This window comes from Drosophila sechellia, chromosome 3L, assembly GCF_004382195.2.
Source record: "Drosophila sechellia strain sech25 chromosome 3L, ASM438219v1, whole genome shotgun sequence".
Classification (NCBI taxonomy): domain Eukaryota; kingdom Metazoa; phylum Arthropoda; class Insecta; order Diptera; family Drosophilidae; genus Drosophila; species Drosophila sechellia.
Window position 1 is genome coordinate 4,069,827 of NC_045951.1, and position 22,097 is coordinate 4,091,923.

Consider the following 22,097-nt stretch of genomic DNA (forward strand, 5'->3'; position numbering starts at 1 on the left):
TCGGCCAGCTGCCAAATAGTTTGTAAGATATTCTATATAATAATTATAATAATTATATTGAGATTTTCGATTCGAGCTCGAAGATATAGTCAATACAAGCACACGTTGTTGTGGCAAACGCGACGCTGTGACTGACAATAATTAACTATAACTTAGGAGGAGAACAGCAGGCAAGGAAGTTCGCATACTCAGTGTCTATATACCAGTACTATTGCTAATATTAACCATGCACTAATCAATGAAAATGAAGAATAATTAATAAATATTGTATTGCACCAAAGTTATAAGGCAATTTTCAGAGCACATTCATTGATAACCTAATGCGGCTTCAGTATGTATATCGATGTGTAGCAAGTTAATCACTCAGTAATTAATATACGAAATGCACTTTACATTTATGTATATGTATATGTGTTAGGCGTTGCGTTTCTGCCATGAATACAGCGACTAGCGAACCGATCACACGGATTATGCCGGAATAATATCCATAATCCCACAATATATATATATATATATTTATAACCAACAGACACATCATCATCAATTACGAATACCGAGTCGAAAACCGTTTCGAACCGATTATGCCGTTTCGCAGTTTCGTTTCTTCAGTTCTATCCAATGGCCAGGCATTATCTTAGTCGGTAATGTCTGGGGCTATGGTCAAAATAACACAGAAAAATAGATTTAAAGGCAATTTCACAACAGATAACCATAACAGCAACTACACAACCAAATAAAGGAAATTATTATCTTATATACGTTAAATGTTGTAAAGCCCCTCTAAACAAAACAAAAAACAAGAAACCCTGTGTTTTATTGGAATGGCTAGGGGCTCAGGAAAAATTCAATTAATTTCTTGTATTAATCATTCGATTTACCATTTAATTTGAATAACAAGAACTAACATCGTCAAATTTGAATGCACTGCTTAATCACTACGCTTGCGAAACCGTTTCACTGCTTCACGAGCGAAAAGCAGTGCATAACCGCTTGAGCTGCTTTAAGCAGTATTTCAAATCAGGGCGCGCTGTCTTCATACTCATCTATCTGTATATAACAATTAATTGATTGTTTTTGTTATTTCTTATGTACTTAAATATATTAATTATTTTCCATAGCATTGCATGCGTATATTTTTCATAGATATTATTTGCTCTTCTTCAGAAAATATATAAAGGTTACATACTATCAACAGTGACTGATAAGCATGATTCCCGCTGAATTCTTCAGCTGACTTCTGACTTCAGTCGTTTGGAATTTGTGAGCTCCAGCAAACCATGCTCAAGAACTGGACAATAATTACGTTCCTTTTTGTTTGCTTTCCGTATAGTCGACTGGGCAAAGTGAAGGAGAGGTATATAATATTTTTTAAATATTTAATTAAATTTAAATTAAAAATTTGTAGGCACCAGAGATATTCCACGGAATGTCACCCAAGGACAATCTTCAACCAGACCCAAATCAAGTTTGCGGCATGAGCAATCCAAACGGATTTGTGGCCCCCGAGAAGGTGCCCAAAGATTACTCCACACCTGGCCAATTTCCATGGGTGGTTGCCCTTTTCAGTCAAGGAAAATTCTTCGGAGGTGGTTCTCTGATTGCACCAGGAGTTGTCCTTACAGCGGCTAGCATCGTGGCGGGCAAGACTGATACGGAAATTGTTGTGAGAGCTGGCGGATGGGATACGGGATACCGCAGTGAAATCCTACCATCGGAGGATCGCCCGGTGGCCAGAGTTGTGCAACACAAGGAGTTCGCTTATGCATCAGGAGCCAATAACATTGCCCTTCTGTTCCTAGCCACCCCCTTTGAGTTGAAAAGCCACATCCGAACCATCTGCTTGCCCAGCCAGGGAAAGTCCTTCGATCAAAAGCGCTGCCTGGTTGTCGGTTGGGGAAAGCTGGCATTCGACGCTGAAAATTACTCCAATATCCAAAAGAAAATCGAACTGCCCATGATTACCAGGGCGCAGTGCCAGGATCAGTTGAGAAACACCAGATTGGGTGTCTCCTTTGATCTGCATGCTAGTCTGATATGCGCCGGCGGCGAGAAGGATACGGGAGACTGCATCGGCGACGGCGGATCCGCACTATTCTGCCCCATGGATGCGGATCCATTACGCTATGAGCAGGCTGGCATCGTTAACTGGGGCATCGGCTGTCGAGAGGAAACCGTTCCAGCAGTCTACACAAACGTGGAAATGTTCCGGGATTGGATCTATCAGCACATGGCCCAGAACTCCAACAGTGTTCCCTTCGCTGGTCAGTTACCCTCGAACATGTCGGATACAAGGAACTAAGCTTATACATTACCATTAACCTGACTTACAATATTAATACTCCTCGAAAGAGGCCAGCTACTGTTAATTTGTTTATTTTTTGCATTATAGTTTCCAACGTAATCGTTAAAAAGAGAACGGCAAACATAAACTGGACGTGTTCATTGCATTTTAGGTAAATATTTTAAAATTAAGGTTTAGCGTACAAATATTTAACAAAGACATGAGTATTTCAATTAATCTTAGAAAGAATCAAGGAAGATACATTGTGCTCCTTCGCCTTGGGCGACATTAGTTCGCTAGTCGATCTTCGCGAGTTAAGTACAAAAGAAGGCTAGTTTTTGTGGTCTGTGCTCTCGATTGGGAATCAAATGAACAGGATCTGTGATCGATAGTCGGATTATGTCCTAGCTTACTGTTTCGTTATGTGTTTCCAATAGCAAAGTTCGTTACATGACAAAATGCTTACAAAAGTTGATAGTTACACTATTGTTTTACAATTGGCAAGTATGAATCCCTATCCTCGTTAAGTATCTGATTTGTAATTGTTATTTGTTGCTTAAGACGTTAGTATAATATCAGTTTCCCCTTTCCCCTGCTCGTCGTGTCTTTTAAGTGTGTTCAGTTTTCCTGGTCATTTGTATTTTGCAACGCAGCTGAGGCGTTGGATTAGCTAATCGACATGCGATTAGAGAGTCGTCTTCATCATTCGTTCGCCAACTCATCAATGCGACACCGCACAGCGTGCTCCAGAACCTCCAGACTGGCGTAGTCCAACTCCTTCACCAAACACAGTGCGGCGGAGAGAATATTCGAATTCTGCGAAAGCGGGACGTGATTCAGCTATAGGTCGTCTTAATCAATGGTGGCCTTTGGCTATACTCGTATAACTCACCCTATTTATGGGCCTGCGATGGTAGCCCGAGTAGTGATTCATCACAGAGGCCGACAATGACGAGGTCCCGTCACTATATCTTCCCTCGGGTCGCCTGAAAAATGGGTATGCATAAATTTAGTAATACAATTTAAACAATTAGATACCAAGTGCTAAGCGATCGGCTTTTATCGACATGTTACCAATTTTTTTTTTGCTATAGTTTGCAAATAAACCAATTAAACTATATGATGCATACAACTGTTATACAGTTTTCTGTACATATATGTTTCACTTCGTGCAAATTACATATATGAACTAATCGATTTTCAATAAAAATTGTATGCATACAGGTTATTTGTTTAAATGGCGCGCTTTTAACACATTTAAAAATAAACGAAGTACGCATTTAAAATAAACACAAGCTGCCTGGCTATCTGTGATATGTCGCGTTGTTTACCCTTAATGAAATAAGCTAATAGCCACGACCACCAAATGACCTGGTCGATGACCTCACCTCGCCCTGGACCTGTCCTCCGGATCCCATTCGCCGCCGTTCTCCCGGGCACTGCCGTTCCGGTAGGCCGTCATCTCCGGTCCTGCGCTGCGTCGCTGCGGGTGGTGCAACTGTTTCTGGCTGCCGTAGGGATTGTGATGCACCTGGGGCACCTGCTGGTGCTCCTCCCACTCGGTGAGGTCCGTCTGGCTGTGGCGGTAGTGCGCCGGGTAGGCGGGTCTGTCCGACTGATAGTATTCCTGTACGAGAATACGACAATTAGACAGTGTCATCACCCTCATGTGCCTTTTCTACATTCTTGCATCTCGGTCTTACCTTCATTGAGTGCGCAGAAATGCTGGGCGGGAACGGCGTGGGCCGCACCTCCCTGTAAGTGTGCAGACTATTTTCCTGGTCGGATCCCGGCGAGCGCTGCTCGTCGAGTCCGCGGATGAGGCGTTAGTGGTGCGGTTTGCATTTTAGTTGAGTTTTGGGTTGTGGTCGTTTTAGTTTTGGTTGCGTTGCAATTGGGATCAGTGCATGGTTGGTGAGAGAAGCAGCAGAAGAGAAACGTTAGATTCGAGTTGATATCACCCATCCCCAGTCCCCAGGGCAATCCACACATGACAAATTGTTCAGCCAGTCATTTTCTCCACTGGTTCAGTGGTTTTTCGGAGGGACTAGCTTTTTCTCAGCATAGAGAGAAATTGTGTAATTAAAATGCAATTATGTAGATAAAAAAATATTGAAACTTTTGTTCTTGAGAGTAAACCTATTCATATTCACATATTTACTAGCGTCATTTTACTTTCCGATCTCGTAGAGATTCAATTATTCTCAGCTATCTGGTTAAATATTTTCCCCACGTGCATGAATACATAAAGACCTATTTTATATGGTTCATTTTGGGCTTCTTGGGCAATCATGGTTCGTCCCCCAGTTCCCATCCCTCTGCACACGATTCCAAAGTCAACCGAGTGACTTAACCCACAAAAGCCGGCAAACAGACAATGCCCCATTGGACGGGCGGCGGGAAAGCAAGAGAACCTTTACCATGCCGGGGCCATCGCGTGATGGCTATGCCCAGTCCCTAGTTCCCCCTCTCCACTCGAGTGTGACGAGCCCACACCCTCAAACCTCGAACATCGAACCTCGAAAATAGGGCCCCTAAAGAAGTGGGCGCGACCGGCTGCACAAGCTGAATTCTGTCATGTCGGATGCGTGGGGCTGTTACATGGTGTTATTTAGTAGTTGCTGGCTGTGGAGGGGCTGTGGATCTTACATCGTACTGGTGGTAGGAGGTGCGCTGCTCTTTGGTTATGGTGTTATACATGGGCGATGACGGATGCACGGGTTCCTGGACAAAAAGCCGAAATAAGATTAGTGGGAATTTATGGCTAAGGTACCATGGGGGGATAGACTGATCTCAGAATACGATTATTTGCATTACACTGTTGCAGACATGTACCACCCATATACAAAAGAAACATGGAATTAAAAATCGAAACTAATACAAAGAAATAACCAAATAGATACTGGAAATAAAAAAAGAAAACCTCCCGACTACCTAGCTGACCTCCCATTACCTTGGTGGGCGTGGGCGGCTGGGAACCCTTTAGCGGCTGAGCCGCCTGCACCTGGCAGAGATCGCTGGCACTTTGGCTGATGCTTCCTTCGCTGCTGTTTTTTACCAGCGGACTGGGCAACTGCGGCGGCTTGTTCGAAAATGCAGAGTTAATGGGAGTAGGTGGTTCGGGGTTAAGCGAAATAGACCAAAACGGGCGCAAGTGTTGATTACAGAGTTCATTGCCAAGGCAAGAGATTATAGCCGCTAAACCAGGGCGTGATGTGGGAAAATCCACACAGACAATGGGAGCCACTTACCTCTTTCGTGGGACTGGTGCAGACGCGTTGCTGCTGCGACTGCTGCTGCGGTTGGTATGGTTGCTGCTGCTGCTGCAGCGGCGGCGAGTGTTGCGGGTAGCTGTGTTGCTGCTGCTGCGGTATCTGCTGCGGCGATGACCGCGTCGACTGCTGATGTTGCTGGTAGGCATCCTCGTAGACCTCTTCCTCTGGTGCGCCGACTCCGCCTCCACGCAGCGCCTCCTCCACCTCCTGCTTTGTGACCTCAACATTGTCGAGTTTCTTCAGGTTGGGCAGGGCGCGTAATACGATCGAACGATAGCTGTGATTGTGGTTAGACAGAGGTGAGACCGATTATTAGGGCTTCTCTACATCTACTATATAGATTAAAAAAATATATTTGAATTTATGAACAACTAATTATGTATATACGTTTCAAACGAAGCAGAGCGAACACATCGTTTGGCACGATGACAAAAGCTAATGCTTTGAGCCAGAATATCACGTTTCATTGATATCCATTGAAGTTACTCACTTGGGGCCAGCTTGTTCGCAGCAGGGATTTTCCTCCAGCCAGAGATTCCTGAGACTCGGAAGATTTTGCAGGTAGGCAATCTCATTGATGTCAGAGATGCTGTTTTTGCGCAGATACAGCTCCTCCAGCTTTGTGCAATCCTCGAAGGTCGACAGCGTGCTGATCTTGTTGACACTGCAACACAAGCATAAGACTTTAGGTTCAAGAAACTTTCTCTTTGGCGGGACAAAGGCGCCAACTAACTGCCGTGACTCATGCCCAAAGCCTCACAAAAGATTCTTCGGCAGCTGCGTGCGGTCATTAACTCGTCGGATTCTTCGCAGAATACCCCACAAATAACAGTTAAAGAATCTCGGCAGGGGGAAAAGCTTTTTGTCATCATTGGTCTTCGTCTAGGTCAGGTTTAAACCCCCTGTTCCGGGCGATACCCGCTTAGCACCTGGACTCCCAACAATGCTAATTACCCTATGAAGTGGCCAATTGCCGATGGCCAAAAGCGTGCCGTGATTTTGCCTACCCGACTGATTGAATAGGTAAAGAAAAGATAAATTTCTACACAGAGCGAATTGTAATTTCTAATTTCATACATATGTAGAAGAAGATTAACCTTTTCTCCCTGTGTGGACACCTAAAACATCTTTTTCTATTTCTGCGGGAATGGCAGAAGCAACTGTCTAAACTTAGCCAGGAAGATCGCTAAATGGCACACGAGTGCATTGCCTTAGTGAATGTCTGGTATCTGGAATTCGTGGCACTATTAATAGTTCGCTAAATAAATCAGGCCAATCGGGATTAGGACCAGGAGCAGGAGTGCCACTGCTTAAGTATGCATAATATCAATGTTTCCTCTGAAGAGTCAAGGTTATCTAGCACTTGAAGCCTACCGAGTGGAAATGCCATGGTAGGTAAAAAGAAAAGTGCTTGCAGCACGCAAGTCAAATCAATATGCACACTCATAACGCCGGGAAATGGGTAGGAAAATGGTAATGAGCAAAAGGGGCGAGTATACTGCCAAGAAATGGAGACTACGCCAACGCATTTTACCTGAAGTATGGTAAACCAATCTGATTTATGGCTCATTCATTGCGAACACTACTCCACGCCTAGCACAACAAATGCCCCACAAAGCAGGGAACCCCACGTAAAACTACTAGCCATCGGGTTGAGACTGAAAGGTTTTCCTTGTTACCAACGTTAAGTAATGCAAACAGAGCAGACTTCTATAAGAAGCTATTGCCCTCGGGCTTACACGCTTGCCATGTCAATTTGTTATCAATTTATTCATTCACGCTTGTACATAGGAAACTCCTACCATTATCTGTAGACTGATAAAGCTCTACGACAGTTGGGTAGTCTCGATTGCGGTAATAGCTTCCTGATAATAGAAGTAGCAAGGAAACTGGTCTACCGAGCCATTAAGTAATAAAAGCTCAATTTTTTAGCGAATTTAGGGCACATTTTTATCTCAAGATAAGCTTCTATTTTAAGAACACATCGCTTATATATTTAGTAATGCAATGCAAAGACCTAACAGAGTATCTTACATTTCCCGACATACATATATTTATATGACTCATTGAGAAATAAATAAACGAAAACAACTTGCCCAAAAAGGAGCACTTTTGCTTTTGATCAAGATCGGTGTCAATTCATGTTCAAGTTTATTATTTATACTTTACCCCACGAATATATCTGTAGTCCCTCCTTTGGGATTTCCTGTTTCTAATGAAATAAATATATAAGTGTCTGCCAGATTTAATTTCTGTTTAAGGTGCGATATCTACAACTTCAATACCATAATTATAGCTTCCTGTTCACTGGGGCGACATATATTTTTCGCTTCATCTGATAATTCCTTTTGAATTGGCTGATTCGCCCATACCTAAATTATTTCCTGTTTGCAACTGCTATTCTCACGGTTCTTTTCCCCCAAGTTCAATGCCAAATTTCCCTATAAGGCTACAAACTCTTGTATATGTGCACCTCCATCTATATCTGTTTTATGCATAATTAAACGAATCGCAAGAGTCAAGAGTTTTCAGCACATTGCCAACAGATGACAGAGAAGTTTTGGGGGGAAATTGATTTCGGCGACCTTGGCAGTCAAAATGATTGTCGCCTTTTATGGCAAAAGTGGCAAAATCAGCAAAAGCAGCAGCAGCAGCACATGCAAACTTATCGAGCGACATGCAAGTACAACAAGTAACCAGCAGTACCAGATGAGGTACAAGGCACAGCGAGATACAAAAGTATCTGGCAGATACGAGTCATAACTATAGTATCGTATCTGCCCCTACGCAATGTGGCCTACGCGACTTGGAAAAGTACGCTGCCAGTTGCTATTGCCAATTTGGGAGCTCCCACGACTTTTAGCTTATTTTCTGTAGTTTTCTGCGTCCCCAGCTTTTTGCATTAATTACGCGCTTGAGCGTGCCAAAGTATCTTTCGTATTTGAGCTTGCCTAATGATGGGGCGATGACATCATTGGAAAGCAAATATCTCTGCTTTTTAATATATATCTCTACCGCATTCTCGGCGGCGAGTCCGACTTTGAATCAATCAAAAGGCACCGCGTCAGGAAATTATAATCAAGATGATCCTTATACAAGAAATATTTCACGACTTGTGACTTACCTAAGAGCCAGAACTTCCACTCCACGCATTCGCTTGATGATGGACACATCGCTGAGATCACTGCCCCTGAAATAAGCACAGAATAGATGGTATTTTAATAAAGATAAATAATGTACAGTGAAGCCCCCTTAGCAGTCAACGCGCATATCCCAGATGGGTCAAGAGTTGGGGCCCATCACGGAAAGTAGTTCAACTGCTTTTCACGCTTTTCCAAGCGTTTTTCTCGAGGGGCGCGTGTTTTTCCAGCCCAGGGAATCGTGACTCGCTCCAAAGTGGACACTCCTAAACTGGTTAGAAGATTGCCCCCGGATTTGGGTCGAGTGAAAGCAGCCGGAGCGGCCGAAGTGGCAGCAAAGTGGGCAGATCCCCCAGACCCCAGATCGCAGACCCATTCAATACAGATCGAAGCTTTCACTATAGTGGCTGCACCTGCCCCAGCACGATTAGCAATAGATCAATGCACAGGCGGAAATTGGATTGAAAATCGATTCAATGAACAGTGGCTCTTTCTGAACTATAACAATTAGTCGTTCCAACTTTGCTAAAGCATGATTAATATGCCGCTGACTAAATACATATTTATGCCTAATTCTGAATCTAACAATCTACTGCACTTTAGCAAGCATTCCTTTCATTATACGTTATGATATGATGCTATTTTCTATAATTATTTCTCGTTATTTGGGCTGTTTACTTACCAGCAATTTAGCTTTTTGATCAGACACAGATCGGATTGCTTGGCCCGCGCAATCACCATTTCCTCGGTGAGTCTCGACATTGTGTGTGCTTGTGGCTGTGATGGTGATGGTGATGGCGATGCTGCTGCTCCAACTGGTGTTCAACTGACCCGTGGCCACAGGTGTGCCACTTGCAGATTCCGGCTATATAATGAATGTATATTCGCAGCCGATGGTTAACCACGTATTTACTGTAAGCCGCTTGTGAATGCCCAATTTTAGATGCCGAGAGGTGAGCAACAATGCAGTACAGTGAAATAGCTACAACAGGTTATGTCGTGTTGTGGTAAATAATTTCGTTTTTGCTTTTGCCGCTATTATTGTTGTAATCACTGGCGTGTCGTAGGCGTTGCTTTGTTGTTGCTGCAATTTGTTGTAATTACGTAGGTCTGCAAGTCTTCAAGTTGCTCTGGGTTCGGGTTTATCAACCGCTTGATGTTGGTGCATTTGCTGTAGTGTAGCTCCTTTCCACAGCTACAATATTCGTTAATGGCCAAAAACCATGGGTTTTATCGTTAAGATGAGAATCTCGTGTGGGACCGCCCAACTGCCTAAAATTCGGATGCTTATTGTATCTGATGTTTTGTATCTCGAATCTCCTGCATGGATGAATAAGCCGCTCGGGTTGATGCGCCGCGCTTTTATTAATATTGTTACGAGTATGTATATGAACGTAACACACCGTTTCACTACACTATGTATACCATATGTTTAACTCAATTGTTGCTTTCATTCTATGGTACGGGAGTTTGTCAAATTTTTACATTGCTGCATCGATTTTTTCGCGCCGAGATGTTTTTTTCCGAGAACTTCTGGGTATGTGCTTTGTTTCGAATTTCGTAACAATATGACTATTTAGAAAACCGTGGACCGACACTTTCAATTTAAAACTGACAGTAGTACGCGCTGCTAACTTGATTAAACGAAATTCCGACTTTTTCAGTTCCGATTTTCCTATTTTCCATGCACCGTTTTTCGTATCTCGCTCTCGTACAGGTATGTGTGTATTGGCACGCGAAAGTGTATGAGTGGGTGCCAGAGCGAGACAGCAGAGACGCGCGTATTTTACACAATACTGCACTATTATACACTATTAGTTGTTTTTTTCGAATACGTGCGCTCGGCTCAACGGCGAAAAACAATCTGGGGGCTTTAAGGCCTCTTTAGCCGTTCAACTGGAGCTTTCATTGCCTTTGTTTACGAATACGGTGTGGAGAAAAAGAGCGGAAAGAGCGAAACAGCAGGAGGGGGAGAAAAACCAGTATTGTTTTTATATATGTATATATATATGTATGTACTTTTGCTTTATATTACAGTAGTTAACTGAAACATGCGTTAATTTAAATTGATGTCCATGATTTAATAAAAGATTTGCTTTCTACTAAAATTATTAGAACAACAGAACTATATTTTCGTTACGATAACTTAGAGATGACCATTGCGCCGGTGTGACCGCCCTTTCTGGAAGAAAACAAATATCGATACAATTTTCATATTTATACCCATATTTTGAAATATGTGCTTATTGTTAACATGTTGTTAACATATGTGAATTTTTATAAGTTTACTAGGTAATCACTAATAATCTTATATAAGCAATTAATAAGAACGTTATTGGTATTTCCGCCTTTGATATGTTTGCTTATTATTAATATGACAGTTCCTTTCTCGTCCTGGGCCACAGGCACGTATTGAATGAGTCACTTCCAGGAAATAAATAAGGAACACTAACGCCAATCCCCACGACTTCATTGTTCTTTGCCTGTCAGATATTATGTTTGCAATGGACTTGATACAATAGATTGCCATACACAAATTCGTTTCAATTCGAATACAAATTAAATTATACCATGCGAATCTAATGTATTAGGTATGCCCTATCCACGATTCAATTGTGAAAGCAGAATTTATAAGAATTTATATTTGATAATATCTCTTGCAGCTAGCTTAATAGCAATAATTTAAGTACAATAATTAACGGTAAATTGTATTACTTTTTTCCATGTCATTTTAACGAAATTTAAACTATACTTCTTACCATCCGTTCCGATAAGTTCGATTCCGCTGGCGCGAACCATCGATATGCGCAGACAAACGGTCACACTGCTCTGCTGCTGATTTATTTATAAATTAATTTCTCTCTATCTCGGCTCGTTTCTCGCTTTGTCTCGTCGCGCGCGACGTGTTGTTTTGTGAAAATTTGCATCGCATTTTTGAGCGCGTGCATTAGTGTTCGTCGGTGTGTTGATGTGCGAGGAAAAGCGGGAGGAAAACGCTGCGAATTGCGATTGCGAGAGAGATCGGGAAAACAAAACATCCCAAGCAGCAGCAAGCAAGCCATCAAAATCGTAACCTTGGGCGTGTGTTAATCAAGTGATCCGTACCTTCCCCGCCTTTCCCCCCTTTTATCGTCATACATACCACCATCTCTACATCCACCGATTTTGATCTGGATTACTCGACTTGTTGGATTGTTGGGTCTGTTTCGCTGGCGTTTCTGTTTCCGTGCAAACATCTGGCGAGATAAGGGCCTATATAGTTCCGCCACCGCCCCCTCGCATCCCCCCTCTCCACTCCCCGCCAGCCAACGACAACGGCAAGAACAACAAAAACTTGGTTGCAAAAACGGCGCTGAACGTAAGTTGGATTACGTCATCGTTTCGAGGGCAAATTTAGACTCTGATTGTGCCATATATATACTCGCAGTTATAGTTTCGCCTTTGGACAGAAGAGACGCCCGCGCATCGGAACTTTTAGCGAAAGATGATTCATGTGGGCGAAAATACGTGGAACCTGCGGATCCTCATCACGGATCTGCAGGTGGAGAAGACGTTGCGCGTGAAGGGTGACCAGCACATTGGCGGCGTAATGCTGAACCTGGTGGATCCGGAGATGCCTAAAGATTGGTCCGATCACGCCCTGTGGTGGCCCGCCAAGAATGTCTGGCTGACCAAGACGCGGTCCACTTTGGACCAGGCCGGAGTTCAATCGGATTCCTTTCTGCACTTCACGCCCATGCACAAGACACTGAGGGTGCAAATGCCCGATCTACGTTATCTGGACTACCGCGTCAACTTTTCGGCCAAAACTTTCGGAGCCGTTGTAAGCTTGTGTAAGGACCTGGACATTCGCTATCCCGAGGAACTGTCGTTCTGCAAGCCCCTGGAACCGGAGCATCTGAAGAAGAACTTCTCCAAGCTGCCGCAGCGCAAGATTCCCGTAGCGCAGGCAAATGGAATCGCCTACGTGCAGCCAGCGCTGGACACCAATTCTTTTGTCCCGATCACAGGAGCCTATAACGGCAGCAATGGCAGCCTGGATCGCTCGCACACTGGCAATCTGCTGTGCGCTCCGGCTTCACCGTATGCCACCACACCCCGACGGGCAGCCACTGCTCCGGGAACACCCATCAGCTCGCCCACTGGCACCTGGAAGCACAACTCCACTGGCTATGTTAGCTACGATTCCAACTCTAGTTTCGGAGACCTCCAGGAGAACCTGGCCATGTCGCCCAGGTCCCCCAGTCCGGATGTACGAGCACGCTTGGTTCGACCCAAGTCCCGGGTGGAGAAAGCCCGCCTCAACGTGGGATGGTTGGACTCGTCCCTTTCCATCATGGAGCAGGGAGTTAGGGAGTACGACACTCTGTGCCTGCGCTTCAAATACTTCACGTTCTTCGATTTGAACCCCAAGTACGACCAAGTGAGGATCAATCAACTGTACGAGCAAGCCAAATGGAGCATTTTGAACGAGGAATTGGAACCCACCGAGGAGGAGACTCTCATGTTTGCCGCCCTGCAGTTCCAGGTGAATCATCAGACGGATCTGCATCCACCAGGCATCGATTCCGGAATAGATACCTCCAGTCAGGAGACTGGCGGCGAGGACGACATTGACTCCGCTCTCAACGAGCTGCAGATCACACTCGAAGGACCAGGAGGTGGCAAGGATCAGGGCAACATCACCAGGATACCAGAGCTGTCGGACTATTTGAAATTCCTCAAGCCTCAAAGGTTCACGCTCAAGGGATACAAGCGCTACTTCTTCACCTACAGGGATCTGCATCTGCACCTGTACAAATCGCAGGATGAGTCCAGGCGGGGAGCTCCCACCATCAGCATCAATTTGAAGGGCTGCGAGGTGACGCCCGATGTTAACCTGGCCCAAGGAAAGTTCGCCATCCGTCTGGAAGTTCCGCCAGAGGGCAGAAATGGTCCGAACAGTGAGGTCTGGGTGAGATGCGACAACGAAGAGCAGTACGCCAAGTGGATGGCAGCCTGTCGTCTGGCCGCCAAGGGTCGCTCCCTAGCCGATAGCTCTTACGACAGCGAAGTTAGCAGTATTCGCTCGCTGCTGCAGATGCAGAAACCCGCCCAGGGAGCTCCACTCACCATCAATCCGCGTAGTGTTGAGCCCATGGATTACCTCTCGCCCAAAATGATGCGCAAACTATCCAGCAAGGCGGTGCAGAGGATCCTAGAGGCCCATGCCAACGTTCGCCAGCTGAGCTTAATGGACGCCAAGATGAAGTACATCCAGGCTTGGCAATCTCTACCAGACTTCGGTGTTACTCTCTTCATCATCAAGTTCGATGGACACAAGAAGGAGGAGCTGCTGGGCGTGGCCAACAACCGCATCATGCGCATGGACCTCAACTCCGGCGACCACATAAAGACCTGGCGCTACAACACAATGAAGGCCTGGAATGTTAACTGGGGCATCAAGTGCATGATGATTCAGCTGCAGGACGAGAACATCGTCTTCTCCGTGCAGTCGGCCGACTGCAAGGTGGTGCACGAGTTCATCGGCGGCTACATATTCATGTCCATGCGATCCAAGGAGAACAACCAGATGCTGAACGAGGAGATGTTCCACAAGCTGACGGGCGGTTGGTCGTAAGCGGATTAGCGCAGTCTGGAGCAGTGGACTGGAGTCTTGAGTGCCAAGCACAAACCTCGTCGCATGTTCTACAGTTTTATCTACATATATTAACCTAATGTAGGGTGCGTTGATTTATGGGTTGACTGGTAATCTGTGGACCACACCAAGCAACTTCTCCGTAACTCTAGTTGTTAGCTTCCCAAGGTTTTTTCTGTTCGGTTTATCAACCTAAATACGTATATACTTTTTAAACAACTTTGACGGTAGTAGTAACTAGAAGTTGGTTTTCTTTGTCGGCATTTACCTAAAAAATAATTAACTTTATAAGTATAAGTCTTCAAATTTGTGTTGTGCAAATGATATCTGTGTGTATCTTAAACTGAGTTTCTTGAAGTTGTCCAACGATTACCTACATTTTTAATCAACCCAGTCAGTCGACCCACCCAAATCGAATGCGTTCGTGTTTAAGTGTTAATGGAAGTGGAATTCTAGACTAATAACAATCACCACGCTGATAACGATTATGATAACGATGTTGTGCCTTCGCCAGAGCAATCTTAACCCAAAACAAGTCCAAGTCAATGTCCTGTGTTCTCTGTGTTGTCTGTTTCTAACACAGCGTTAAAGTTACACTACTTAAGTCCATTTTTTACCACTTGTGCGGACTTGCGCGACTAACCCGCAGTTTTATATATTGTATATTTATTAAACAAATTAATAAGCAGAATAAATTATTTTATATGTTTTTAATGACCGTAAACGGCGGCTGCCTTGTTTGTTTTTACACATGCATTCCACTGGCAGCTGGTAACCCGAGCCCACTGGGATTACTCATCCAACTTTTATTGACGGGTGGTGTGCTTCTGAGGGGCGTTGATGCAACAGCCGGGCGTTTAATATAAAGTACGGGTATTGTTATTAATAACAGCGCACTCAATAGGATTGATAAGCGCGCCACGGCGTTGTACAGTGGTATTCGAGATTTTAGGCGTGCCGTGCTACTCCATTGATTGCTGGCCGCGTCCCAAAGCTGCGTATATGCCTCGGAATGGGGCAACTTCTCACGCAATGGCTGGCGAAATCTTCAATTTAATTTAATTTAACGGGGTGACTCTTAATAAGGAAAATGCCGGATATGAATAGCGCATGACAAATAAATATCACTTCAAAGATTTCGTTCCTTTCAAGTATTATTAATAAACCAAATAAAAATGCATTTTAAAATTAGCTACAGTCTTACGACTTACATTACTAATGTAAGAAGAGTTTCGTAAGAAACATATGATTAATGAAAACAGCGCCCACATAAAACCGAATTCTTATAATCCAACACTTGAATCACATATTGATAGAAACAAATTTTTTTTTAAATGTTGTGCACTACTGTGATAAAAATTAACATGATTAATATAAAAACAATTCTAAGGAATGGCAAAACCAAAGCGCATTTCACATTTATCTTTTTTAAAGAAAAAAAAATACGTCTTGACACTACCACAAAAAGATGTAAGTAAAAGGGATAATACAAGTATTTATGGAATTTATTTTAATAATCTCTTTATCAAGATTATCCATACAAATGAATTGGATTCAGTTAAAAATATAAAATAATTACAAAAATTTTATAATTTAAATGTAGGTAATCGCTTAGTGCTACTTCGATAGTAAACCAACGTTACACTTTCACAAAGTTATATATTTACGTATATTTTTATGCTTAAATGTTAGAAATAAATTAATTCATATTTTTAAATCCGTAACAGTAAATAACATAAATACTCGATAAGTAGTATCGATATTTCCAATTATGATTTCAGCAATATCGGTTGCACTTAGCATTCATCGCTTTTTGTTCCATCACCACTGCATCAGCTGCTTGAAAAAATACCAAAAGTGTTTGGCCGTCGCGCATTTTCAATCGCAAATTAAGCGCAGGCGACTCCGATTAACGACGATGTTTCCGCATTAGAAAGGAAATCAATCTGATTTTAACGAGTTAACATAATAGAAAAGTAAAGAATTCTCGCTCTTTTCGGTTCTTCGTGGCACCTGCGATTTGCGTTGCTGTTTTTTTCGTGCATTTCGATTCGTACACACGCACACATCCACCCAGACCCAAACGGCCGTGCAGCGAATGCGTGTGTGTGTGAAATTGTGCAAAAACGTGAAACGATCGAGTGTTTGTCGGTGGGGGAGGGACTGAGCGCTGTTGAAAGCGGAATATTCATTGTTTTCCCGTGTGTGCACTATAAATTAATATTTACGTGTCTGCGTCATGAGGGGACCACTAACCGTCCGCCATCAAAATCAGCAGCCAAGCAGACAGCTGCTCATTTGGCGAGTGTAAACAAAGCAGCCTACACACACACACGCATACAACCGTTTACATTGCGGCGACTGCGACGCCGACTGCGCTGCCTCCAGCTCGTATATCGAATTTCACATCTTTAAGCCAGAAATCTCCATATCCACCGCATAAACCACTTCCATCTGCCGCAACATCTTTTGTCTGGCCAACCTGTTCGCTTCCAGACAGGAAGTTTGCCAATTTTCTCAAGTTTAGCCAAGTGCAGCGACTGCGACGTTCGCGTTGACGTCGACGCTCCTCAGCCAGCGTCGCAGCAGCTGCGCAGCAGTTTAATATTCGGTGAGTATTTCCAAAAACAAAGGAAAACCCTTTTTAGCCGAACACCCGGGGGAAATGTTATACAAATGTCCAACAAAATAATAGTGAATGGAACTAGACGCTTCGTGGAATTCGGGGTGTGATAGCTGTCGTACAGTGGAGCCCCCGTATGCTGACCCCAACTAAACTTAATTTTATTTCTTAAACTTAAAGTTGTTTGCTATGAAATTGAGCTGAATAAATAATACTCCTGATAATGATAGGATACAATCTTAGCGGAATCACCAAACAAAAGATTAAATGAAATCGAAAGGTCATTTAACTGGGTTTCGTTCGAATTGCGGAAGTACGACTGTATTTATTTTTAGATACACAATGCCAGCGTTTGTACCTGGGTTATTTCTGTACCTTAAAGTCACCATTTTCGAGTATATGCGCATATGTATAGTTAACGACAGATGCCGCGTTACGGACGTTCGACTGTATCTGAATTGCACAGCTGATGGACTGGCAACCTGCTCTCAACTGGGCGTTGTTGTCTCGCTGGACATCTCTGTGTGGCTCTCGCATCCGCTAGGTTCCAGTTTCCGCCCGAATAATTAGTCAAACTGTCGCCGCAAAGTGTAATTTCTATTATTCGCTCGTTAACAATAGACATTAGCAGTCGGGCTATCATTTTGTTCATCCCAAGGGGAATCCCATGGGGCATGCATATCGACTACATTCTGTGCCTGCATCTGCGCACCTTTAATCGCCATCTATTTATAAACTCCACTTTAGCACGCGCTAAAGTTCAAGCCGCATTTCCTAAGATCCCGAACCACCTACTTCTTTCTATATATGTATCTCTTCCTAGTGATTAGGGTTCGAAGGGTGACGCAATGCGTTTGCAGGGATTGCCAAGAAAACGTGACTTCATGTGGGGACAAATCCACTTTTGTGTGCATTGGCCCCCTTGGAAGCAGTCATAGATTCAACAAGTATTGTCGCCCTGACGTATTCGTGGAATTAAATAAATGGTTTATCTAGAAACCAGCTTACTTCCGCCTAATAGACGAGCATGTGAACTTGAAGGCAATAGATTCTCGTTTATATTATTAATGTTGAATTTTATAGAAAACTTATCTAAATAGGACTATATATCAGGATTTAATGAATACTATTACTTTTACAAGTAGTAGTTACTACTTTGATGGTTTCTAAACATTTAATTGCCTCAGAAACCACTGAACCCCATTGCTTCACCTTTTGTTAATGACAAGATATGGAATTGCATTGGCGGTCCATAAATGTTGCGCACTTTCTCTGTTCCCTGACCATTTAATCGCATATGGCAAGTGGATACATACATACATATTAACTTACGTGATTGCGCGATTGACCCATTACCCTTGACCACAGTTCATTCACCGATCACTATGTTATTGAGATTGCCTTCAACTTATTGTGTTTCGTTTTGCGTCCCCTCAGGAAATGACCTCCACTTCGGCGGTGGATGGTGGTCTCGGGAGCGAGACGGCCTGGCTGGAGGATCTGCTGCGCGAGGTGCAGCTGGAGCAGTTTCTGGACAGGATACGGGATGACCTACAGGTGACGCGGCTGGCGCACTTCGACTACGTGCTACCTGACGATCTGGAGCGATGTGGTCTGGGGAAACCGGCCATTCGACGGCTGATGGAGGCAGTGCGGAAAAAGAAGGCCCATCAGTGGCGCAAGAACATCCTGTCCAAACTGATTGGCGGTGGCAAGCAGCCCTCGTCGAAGAAGCAGTCCTCCGCCGCCCGGGAATCCAGTCAGGGCAATGGCACCCAGCTAACCTGCCTTATACATGAAAAGGACATCACAATGGGCCTGAAACTGGGTGACGGATCATTCGGTGTGGTACGTCGCGGCGAATGGAGTGCTTCGCCAGCGGGCAAGGTCATCCCGGTGGCCGTCAAGGTTCTGAAGTCAGACAACCTCACCCAACCGGGCATCATCGACGACTTCTTCCGCGAGGTTCAGGCTATGCACGCCCTGGATCATGCGAATCTGGTGCGGCTTTACGGAGTGGTCCTATCCCAGCCGATGATGATGATTACAGAGCTGGCGGAGCGCGGGTCGCTGCTGGATACGCTGCGAAAACAGTGCCGCCACACCTCGCTGACCATCATATGGAACTGGTCGGTGCAGATTGTGACTGGCATGGCCTATCTGGAACAGAAGCGCTTTCTGCATCGCGATCTGGCCTGTCGAAATGTCCTCCTTGCAGCTGGAAACAAGATCAAGATCGGAGATTTTGGCCTAATGCGTGCCTTGCCCCAAGAGGATGATTGCTATGTGATGTCTGAGCATAAGAAGGTGCCTTTTCCCTGGTGCGCTCCTGAATCGCTGCGCTTCCGACAATTCTCGCACGCCTCTGACACCTGGATGTTTGGCGTGACGCTGTGGGAGATGTTTAGCTTTGGCGAAGATCCATGGGTGGGTCTCAATGGGTCGCAGATCCTGCGCAAAATCGATCGCGAAGGCGAGCGACTGCATCAGCCGGATGCCTGTCCACCGGACGTTTATGCTATGATGCTGCAATGCTGGGATAAAACTCCAGCAGAGCGACCCACTTTTGCTGCTCTCAAGTAGGTTCCCCTTATTGTTCATATTTATATTTCATATTCATCTAATACCCATCCTTGTTTTGCAGAGAATATTTGGCCAGTATGTCGCCTCCTGTGATGCGTGCTTCCCGAAGTCACCACGAGTCCAAGGGACTGCAGATCGAGCCTGGCGACACAATCGCCATTATCGATGGACGGCACGAGCTGAAATTGATAAAGGGTCAGAACCAGCGAACGTTCGATATAGGAATCTTTCCCAGAAGTCTGCTGGAGCAGCGCAAAGTGGGTGCTGCCGGAGATGTGGCAATGCGAAGCAGCGTTGGAAATGGCTCGACATCTTCGCCATTCGGCTTTTGTTGGGGCGGAGCAGCTGCCATGGTCAACGGAGATGATCGACAGCGAAAGTGTGCCTCGATGACAAACCAGCCCCATGCCAAGGAGCGCAAGTCCACGTCCAGCAAACAGTTCGCGTACAACAAACTGGTTAATGATTCCGCTACTGGTCTTCAGCGACGAAATGCGGTGAAGCACAAAGGAGTAGTGGTGGGCCCGCAGCGTCCTCCGCCGCCACAATTTCAACAGGAGGGCATACTCATTGACATCTCGCCCGATATGCGACCCATAGCCGAAGGTGGAACAGGAGGAGCTAAGGGAGCAGGCGATAGTTCCTCACTGCAGGCAGACAGCTCGTTTTGCATACTAGACGCTCCCATAGATGTGCCCACTTATGCCGGCTCCAGTGGATCGGGGGATCTTAATGTGTCCCCCACGTACTACAATGAGCAGCCGCAGTTCGACTTTGATCCGGCCAAGGTGACAGCTTCACCAGGGCGCCTGCAACCGCCGCCGTACCAGATGCCACCCACTTACTCGAATACAATGGAGTTTGTCCAAAAAAGAGACCTTCACCAACAGCAGCTAGCGACGCTTGTAAGGGAGCGAGATCCCTTCGACACCACAAACGGTGAAACGGCTGTGGCACTCTACTCGAATTTCAACCAGTCTCTGGAGGCAGCTCCTCCACCAGCACCTATTTATAATAGTCCTTCGGTCAGGAAGAGCCTTTTCGGTGGCTCCAAGTCGAATAAAGAAAACATACCTGCCCTGGAATCAGCGGCTATGCAGCTAAATCTCAGTAATCTTGCATTGGAGCGACACGACGTCATCTGCAATCAGCCAGTGGAGCCTGTACCTGCTCCTCCTGCTGATGGTGTGCTGCTGGACAAGTCCTTCATCGCCGAACTGGAGAAGGACATGTACAGCAACGGGCAAAACAGAGCGCAGGAGGAGTACCAGCGCAATTCTACGCAGATGTATGCCAGTAAGGACATGGTGTATAAGCAGAATCTCACACCCTTAAAGAACGGTGCAGCTCCCGGGTCAGTTCACTCGAATCATTCCAGTCCCTCCTCGACCGCGTCGCCCAAGCAGAACAATGTGGAGGCAGCAGCTGCTGCGGCAGCTACCACGCAAAGTGTGGTGAATCGTATTTGGTATGAGCAAGTGGCATCCACGCAATCCGAGTACTATGCGCAGCCGCCGCCAGAGCAGGCAGAGGAGCAGATCTACCAAAACCATCATCAGCAGCAGCAGGAGTTGAACCATTCGTTTGTTGCAATATCCAATCGAGTGGTGGCACCCAAAAACAATGCGTACTCCTCAACCGCCTCGCTGTACGATGCAGTGGCGGGCAGCACGATGGGCTCCACATACTACGGCCAAGTGCCGAATGGCAGTGGAGCTGTTCTGTACGATGAAGTGACTCAGGATGACTACCTGCGGCCAACGCGACCAGCTCCATTGGCGCCGCCTCCTCTCTCCGCCCAGCAGATACAACGAAGAATGGAGAAGATGCGGCTGCAGCAACAGCAGCAGCTGGACGGAGCGCATCAGCTGTACGCGCCAGTGCCCTCGGACTACGGTCGCGAGCAGGAGAAGCTCCAGCAGCTAATGCAGGAGCTGGGCAGCTCAGCGGTGGAGCAGGATGTCCGCAATGCACTGCGCGCGGCCAGCGGAGATGTGGGACTAGCCACGCGGCACTACAAGATCGACCAACTGGCGAGGCTTGGGGTGGCTGGGCGACCACAGTGCGAGCAGGCGCTGCAGCAGACCAACTGGAGCTTGGAGGTGGCAGCTGAACTACTGCTGAATGCCGGCTAAACCCACAAATTACAACCATGTATTACCGCCTCGAATGTAATTGCTTTAGTTTTACGTGCTGAATATTCTTCTAAACTTAGCTAACGATGTATCGAATCTTTATCAAAATACTCCTAGGTGAATGCGCGAATGCAAACACATTGTCAACGACTGTACAATTTGTTCTATTTAATGTAAGCGATCGTATAAAATTATTTTATAATTGTTATTCGATGTCCGCATTTTCTGAGATGCCCCGAATATTTTATTCACACTCGAAATTGAATCTTTCGAATGAAGACCTCGGTTCGCTTCGGCCGGTTAAGGTCAAAAATGTCAAACGCATGCAACAATTCATTTGTTTTGAAATCGAATAAATTATATGAAATTGTTACAAAACAGTGCACTCTTTTTAATTTGCAAACAAAAAGGTAAGTTACAAT

At 45.2% G+C, this 22,097-nt stretch overlaps 4 protein-coding genes across 12 annotated transcripts; 3 read left to right on the plus strand and 1 right to left on the minus strand.

Annotated features, from left to right (window-relative positions):
- The first annotated feature begins 1,250 nt into the window (after nt 1–1,250).
- On the plus strand, nt 1,251–2,364 carry LOC6610715 (phenoloxidase-activating factor 2). The gene is given in 3 exon segments (XM_032720091.1): nt 1,251–1,329; nt 1,332–1,354; nt 1,406–2,364. Coding segments are annotated over 3 exon segments (969 nt in total). The 5' UTR covers nt 1,251–1,277; the 3' UTR covers nt 2,300–2,364.
- On the minus strand, nt 2,358–10,726 carry LOC6610716 (double-stranded RNA-binding protein Staufen homolog). Of its 8 annotated transcripts, none has more exons than XM_032720083.1 (10): nt 9,379–10,726; nt 8,681–8,746; nt 6,047–6,220; nt 5,533–5,833; nt 5,235–5,354; nt 4,931–5,005; nt 3,985–4,080; nt 3,670–3,908; nt 3,174–3,267; nt 2,358–3,121 (listed from the first exon to the last, which is right to left on the minus strand). In XM_032720083.1, exons 1-10 carry the CDS (start codon nt 9,456–9,458, stop codon nt 2,984–2,986), a joined length of 1,383 nt encoding a protein of 460 aa, XP_032575974.1. In that variant the 5' UTR covers nt 9,459–10,726; the 3' UTR covers nt 2,358–2,983. The 8 variants fall into 8 exon arrangements, with proteins under 8 accessions (XP_032575974.1, XP_002035282.1, XP_032575973.1 ...); XM_002035246.2 differs by having other exon boundaries at nt 2,358–3,097; nt 5,235–5,363; XM_032720082.1 differs by having other exon boundaries at nt 5,235–5,363.
- An 825-nt stretch (nt 10,727–11,551) lies between these two features.
- Nucleotides 11,552–15,058, plus strand: LOC6610717 (unc-112-related protein). Its single transcript, XM_002035247.2, has 2 exons — nt 11,552–12,054; nt 12,124–15,058. The coding sequence occupies exon 2, from the start codon at nt 12,181–12,183 to the stop codon at nt 14,314–14,316; it is 2,136 nt and encodes a 711-aa protein (XP_002035283.1). The 5' UTR covers nt 11,552–12,054; nt 12,124–12,180; the 3' UTR covers nt 14,317–15,058.
- Nucleotides 15,059–16,153: 1,095 nt separating this feature from the next.
- Nucleotides 16,154–22,055, plus strand: LOC6610718 (serine/threonine-protein kinase par-1). 2 transcript variants are annotated; one of them, XM_032720078.1, is made up of 3 exons: nt 16,154–16,945; nt 18,395–19,536; nt 19,602–21,675. In XM_032720078.1, exons 2-3 carry the CDS (start codon nt 18,398–18,400, stop codon nt 21,673–21,675), a joined length of 3,213 nt encoding a protein of 1,070 aa, XP_032575969.1. In that variant the 5' UTR covers nt 16,154–16,945; nt 18,395–18,397. The 2 variants fall into 2 exon arrangements, with proteins under 2 accessions (XP_032575969.1, XP_002035284.1); XM_002035248.2 differs by lacking the exon at nt 16,154–16,945 and having other exon boundaries at nt 18,398–19,536; nt 19,602–22,055.
- The last annotated feature ends 42 nt before the right edge of the window (nt 22,056–22,097 follow it).